The sequence below is a fragment of the Solanum verrucosum genome, unplaced genomic scaffold, assembly GCF_900185275.1.
Source record: "Solanum verrucosum unplaced genomic scaffold, falcon-dt-bn FXZP01000012.1, whole genome shotgun sequence".
In the NCBI taxonomy this organism is placed as follows: domain Eukaryota; kingdom Viridiplantae; phylum Streptophyta; class Magnoliopsida; order Solanales; family Solanaceae; genus Solanum; species Solanum verrucosum.
In genome coordinates this window covers 4,362,241-4,368,715 of record NW_026020063.1, presented here as the reverse complement: position 1 = coordinate 4,368,715, position 6,475 = coordinate 4,362,241, and the positions used below count along the sequence as shown (strand labels likewise).

General features: G+C 33.3%; 1 protein-coding gene across 1 annotated transcript; it reads left to right on the top strand.

Annotated features, from left to right (window-relative positions):
- Positions 1-1,634: 1,634 nt before the first annotated feature.
- Positions 1,635-5,565, top strand: LOC125823548 (U-box domain-containing protein 35-like). Its single transcript, XM_049502909.1, has 8 exons — positions 1,635-2,061; positions 2,171-2,262; positions 2,353-2,474; positions 2,659-2,850; positions 2,975-3,281; positions 3,754-3,855; positions 4,839-5,282; positions 5,373-5,565. The coding sequence occupies exons 1-7, from the start codon at positions 1,872-1,874 to the stop codon at positions 5,163-5,165; spliced, it is 1,332 nt and encodes a 443-aa protein (XP_049358866.1). The 5' UTR covers positions 1,635-1,871; the 3' UTR covers positions 5,166-5,282; positions 5,373-5,565.
- Positions 5,566-6,475: the final 910 nt, after the last annotated feature.

Here is a 6,475-nt window from a genome sequence, read left to right as displayed (position 1 = left end):
TTATGTAATGATTTGGCAACACTTATAAAGTGTAGCCTATAGCGTTAAACAGTACGCTTTATAAGTGTTGCCAATATTATCGTAGTCAAAAGGCAAAAACTAAGGCTACGCTTTAAAAAGGTAGTTACAAATATTTTAGGCAACACTTTACAAGCGTTCTCCAGATTTAGTGTAGCTTTATGACTAAAATGGTGTAGTGTGATTGGCGTGAGGGTGAACAAACCCATCACTCTGAAAACTTACATACCTTGAAAGAACCATGTTCTTGGAGAAAATCAACGAATCTTGAAGAACGCTTGAAAACCTCATTTTTCTCCTCTTGAAACCTCGCTCTAAAAATCCTAAGTGTTTTGAACGTGAATGGGTGATTAGAATCTGATTAAACCCTTAATTGGGTCAGGAAAAATGGGTTAACACAAGTGGAAAAAAGGAAAAGACCAAAATACCCTTTCCTAAAACGGATGGAAAGTCTTAAATAGAGAGGCTACACTCAAAAGAGCATAACTCCTTCATCCAAGCTCGGAATTTATCAAACTCGGTGGCGTTGGAAAGAGGACTCTAAGATATTCTATTTGATAGCTCATGGGATACCTAACTTTTTATGTTCTAAAAGATATGATCGTTTGAAGTTGACCCAAAACTTATAAGAACTAATGGGTAACTTGAACGAATTTCTCTTTAGTTCTTTTTGGAACTCGAGGTGTTATATCTAGTGACCTTAACACCTAAGAAAATTTTAAAAATCACTCAGTAAAATATCGTTCACAAATGAAGAATGGTTCGAGTCTTAACTTAGAAATTTTTGGGGTGTTCCAACTTCAATCCACAATCTCCAATAAACAAAAAGAAAATGAAGGCAATATAATAAATAAAATTGTCAGATTTTATTTTTGAATTTATTTTGGGGTGGATTGTTACTAGTATCTCGTTTACAATTTTACAACAAACCAATAACATAAATTTCATAAATTAACGTAATTGGTCACATTGTTGCATTAGTTACTCACATCAGTCAGGAGTTGTGTATTTAATGGCAACAACATGAATTGTATATGTGATACAACTGGATCTGAACTTCAATACAAAAAATATAGCGATGTAATGTAAATGGCGAAAATCTGGCTGAACAACATAATATATACACCTATATTATAACCTTGTATGGATTTTCTCTTCAATCAAAACGAACATATCATAGTCTTTTTTCGATCCATTCAATGAGATAATAGTTTCGATTGATTACTTCTTTTTAGCATAGAAGCTTTTCCCTAGGATTCTAGGCCATTGTAGAACTTGAGAGAAAGTAGGAATGAGTGTAGTTCGTATGACAAACAGTGGTGAAACTGCTCCATCCATAACTAGAGGTGAATTCAAATCGTGATTTATACTGAACATCAGGTGGGAAACCGAAAAAAGTATAGTTTTTATGATTGTTTTTTTTAAGAATGACATATGAGTGACATGTGATACTCACGATCGTTTTAAAGTCAATTTATGTAAGTAAGGTCAAATATGAGCACTTTAGCCTAAGAGACTAAAAAATATATTTAAAGGACAAAAATAAGTCAACCCAAGAAAATAAGAAATAAGGTTGGCTAAAAACTCAACATTTCAAATCATTCAAGAATGGCCATCCTTCTAATCAGGCAAAGGTTTAGAGAATTCTTGATGGCCATTATGTTTTCATTATTGATTTTGACCAAAAATAGAAAGACAAACAAAAGACAACAACTAGGGTCAATTTTTTTCTTCTTCCAAATTCATGTTGGGAACATTATTCCCCTGTTTAATTCTTGACAATTTTGATCAACCTACAATTCATTTTGATCATTTCTACTCAAAAAATATATATAATCTTCTTGTTTTTGAATATGGTGAGCCTACAAGGATTAAATGAAGAAAGATTGGTAGCTGTGGCCATTGATAAAAATAAAGGAAGCCAATATGCACTTAGATGGGCTACTGAAAATGTACTTACAAAAGGCCAAAAGGTTACATTACTTCATGTTCCTCAAACTCAAACTACATCAGCACCACAATCTCCAACATCATGTAACAATGGTATACATAAAAAAAAATGTATTTCGATTAATCGATTTTGTAATCATCAATTTTATTTCATATAATAATGTACATGTTCTTGTTTTCGGATTTGTGTTTTCTTATGCAGTAGGAGGCAATGATTCATCAATCGGACAAGATTCAAATAGCCAATGTACAGATTTGTTCCTTCCTTTTCGCGTCTTTTGTTCTTTCAAAGAAGTGAGAAAACCAACTTATTTAGCGAAAATAAGATTTTTAGAATAAAATGAGAATAATATTATGACATTATTCTTTTACACAAATTTTCAGATAGCTTATGACCTAATCATACTTGAAGGTCAAGACATTGCAAAGTCTCTTATTGACTATGTTTCACTATATAGAGTTCAAAATTTGATACTTGGTTGTCCATCAAAGAATGGGATTTCAAGGTACTTTTTTATTTTTTTCTTATTTTGAATATCTATGCAAAAGTTTATCGGAAACAACCGTTCTACCTGTGAGGTAGTAGTCAGGTTTACCCTTTTTAGACCCCGCTTTGTGGAACTACGTACACTGAGTATGTTGTTGTAATATCTATGTTAGAGATACTAACATTTCATTTCATAATGACAGACTTTTCACTAAAAGTGATGTTGCAAATACTGTAATGAAGAAGGCACCAAGTTTTTGCAATATTTACATAGTTTCCAAAGGGAAAATCAGTTCTACAAGAATGGCTTCTCATCCGTTGAAACGGAGATTCTCGAATCCTAGCATACGAGTCCCACCACAACGCAATTCCAACTTTGATGCAACTAATTTAATGTAAGTGTAGATTATATATACATTTGAGTTAAGTACGTACTAGTACAACAACAACCGTGCAACGTACCAGTATAATCCCACAAGTTTGATACATAACGTGCATTTCTCATATGTATGGAAACAGGTCTCGGGTGAGTATATCAACCAACAAGACATCAGATGAGGTTTATGTGGCAAAAGCTGATAATTCATTTTCAGGTTCTGATAGAATGAGCACAGATAGTACTTTGTTCCTGGATTGTTATGATAATTTAGGAAGTGAAGTTCATTCTCATCGTCCCTCAGTATCTATGGACAGCAAAAACGTTGGAGAGCCTACGAGATTGTCTGGTTTTGGTCCTACAAGGTTGGTTGATCATATGCATTCCACAAATGACTTTCTACTATCTGAACAGAAATGTGAAGAAAACTCATTGTCCTCAGATAAAATTGTAAGCTTCAAACTTCTTTCACCTCTGCACTTTTGGTCTCTGTCAACTCTGCTTGTTAGATTTCACGAAAACTATAATCCCATGAACAACACCACCAAAAAACTACCATAATTAACAAATACACACCTAATCTCACAACCACCTTCTAGGAAGGGTGCTATAAGGAAAATAAAACCTATAAATCAAACTGCTGCACCTACGAGCTTTCCTCCCAGTTTTTAAAAGATGTAATTTCCGTCTTAATCTGTATCACAACTGTTTCAGTCTATACACTCAAGTGCTTGAATGTAGTCCAGTTCCTATACCCTTCACAATTGTTCTCTCGGTGATCTCCTTTTTGAACTGCTTCTAATGCTTCCTTCTAGTTCGCTCTAGAACAGCTTTCACTTCACCAGTTTGAAGTTGTTTCCCCAACCAATTTGATAGATCAATTATCAATTATCAATATTTAACATGTTAGATTTTTTTTCAGAAAGAAATGGGAGAAAAGCTGAGAAGACTAGAGTTACAAACAATTCAAACTATGGAAATGTACCATGCAGCCTGCAAAGAAGCACTACGAGAGAAGCAAAAGGTAATGAATTGATTTACTCTTTTTTAATTATGAAAGATTGGAAAGTATAGATCAGAGCATAATGATATACAGTGACTATATCAAAAATGATTTTTAGCGGTAATTAATTAACAATTGCCGCTAAATATGTATTTTTAGCGGCAATTAGCCCTTTGTGTATATGTCCCTTAAGGCTTTAGCAACATTGGATCTAATGGCACTTAACTAATACCGATAAAGACTTTAGCACTCTTTATTAATGTGTGTATTTATTGCCGCTAAAAGTTGTTTTTGTTGTAGTCAGTATATATTTTTATAATCAAATAAGAACTAGAAATCTCTATTTTAATTTACTCTTATATATTAAAGAGAACCTATTTACATTGAAATTTGAAGAAATGTGTTCTTTTGGTGGAGTTCTGGATTATACAACGTTGTTGGATTGTTGTATCTGTGAGGGGACAAGTCAAGAGTTATACTACTGGATCACCGAAGATTATATGGGCTCCAATCTTCTTAAAGAAGGGCTAAATATCTGCGCATCAGCAGTAATTGTTTATCATTTTTGTGATATGTTCACCAATAATATTAAACCACGTAAGCATCATACTTGTCCATTACTATAGCTTTTAGCTAGGAAACAATATCACAATGTAAAATAGTGATTAAAGTACTTATCAAAGTCATGTAAATGGTAAAATAACACTTTTGACTTTGCCCATGAATCAAATCTTTTTTTCTTATTAGTAATGTCATTTGTACGTTTAGTATACACATTCCTTATGTTTGTACCTTAGTCACACATTTTTAGTTGTAAATCCCATATAATATATGCTTTTACCTAATATTGTTGCCACTCCTTGTCTAAGTAATTGCTAGTCTTCCGACATCATTTTGTACATCCGTTTATGGAAAAATAGTCTTCGAGTACTCGAAGACTATTTTAGTATGTACTCGAAGTCTATTTTAGTATGTATTTTAACTTCTTTTTTTATGGTATTTAGTTGAAGGAACTTGAAAATTTGAGGAAGGAAGATGTGAAGAAACTAGAAGAAGCGAGACGAGAAAAGGAAGAGGCATTGGATCGTGTTGCCAAGGAGAAAGCATTAAGAATTGCATCAAAGGAAGAGGCGAAAGCCGCTCAAAGAAAGGCTGAAAGAGAGGCACAAAAGAGAAAGCGTTTTGAAAGAAAAGCGCTTAAAAAATCTGAGGCCAAGAAGTCTACTATAAAGTCCTTAGTTCACTCCCAAAAGGCTATAAAGTATCAAAGTTTACTTAGGATACTTGTGGTTTTGATAATTTTCTACCTTTATTTCTTTGCGTTGAGATGATCATTAGTCATGAGTAGAGAAGAAAATGTGAGGGATATGAAGAGGAAGTTCTTCCGGCAATCTCAGGCATATTACTAATCGATTATTTGGCCTGGTCATTGATATTGTCATCAATGAGTAAGAAACTAATCCCAATTTCTCTATTCTTTTTTTATATTTATCAAATGTTAAGAAATTGATGTAATTTCCTTTTTTGTTTTGGTGCAGTGAATCGGGATCCTGATGCATATAGATACAAATGGTTCAATGAAAGCAAAAATAATCACATTGGGGTTTGTTATTGTTGTTGTATATGTGTCAAATCCTTGATTCTGAGAAATAGGAGAAACTCAATCCTCTATTAATGGAGTAAATTGAGCTCAAGGATGGAGACAATTATGAGATCTACAAAAGGAGAGATAAGAAATTCTTGGACCATTGCAAATGAATTTGGGGGAAATGAAAGCTATCTCATTTTGAGTATGATACACACATATCATGCATTATAAAAAATGGCATACAAAATATTCTCATCACTGAGGCCATATAAATTGAACATTCCAAAATCTTCTAGAGATCGAGGCCTTATATTCTAGGTGTGCCACAGAGAAATATTTTTGCAATAATGAAATGCACATATTAATAATCTATGATGGTTTTAGTAAACAATCGTAAAAATTGGCTACAAGTAACTCAACTAATAACATGACTACCCCAAACTAATTAACTGAAATACTGATGATTACGAGTGAAGAATCTAATCGAACACTTAGTTTGCAGGATCGTTGAATTCATTTCACTTGTCAGAAAGTGTAATAACATAACAAGATGAACTACATCATATAAAATCAAAATCTATAATCGCGAACCTATTACAGTTATGCACTTTTCAGAGAAGAAATCCTCAAAGAATCTTCATACAAACTTTATCGGAATTGGAAAGAGAGGCAGAGAAGTTTTGTTTGTTCTTTTGCATGATCTGGATTAACCCACATGGGTGACCCGGTCCAATCTCCCTCATCTTCCGCTCACATAAAATGGGTCAACTCTCATTCCTATTCGGTAAATTTTATACGTTACAACTAGACTGTGTGACCATTGCATACTTCAAGAACTTCCTTGCTTTACATTTGTTAGGAATATACAATGTTTTATTAAGAAAATATTTTTTAAGACTAACTGGTTTTAAGAGTCGCCACTTAATTTTTAAGAAAAATCAAGAAAACTGATTTTCAATAGATTAAAACAGGGAATCAATTGAAAATACTTAAGGGGGTTTCGGGGGTTCTTATTAGCATTTCGGAAAGGGTTTGAAAGCACCCAAAATGCCC

Bases quoted from the DNA above. Each gene is read 5' to 3' on its own strand.
- LOC125823548 (XM_049502909.1), top strand. From the start codon at position 1,872: ATGGTGAGCCTACAAGGATTAAATGAAGAAAGATTGGTAGCTGTGGCC. The intron at 2,475-2,658 runs GTACTTTTTTAT...TCATAATGACAG, and splicing joins TCAAAGAATGGGATTTCAAG to ACTTTTCACTAAAAGTGATG. The intron at 3,856-4,838 runs GTAATGAATTGA...TATGGTATTTAG, and splicing joins CACTACGAGAGAAGCAAAAG to TTGAAGGAACTTGAAAATTT.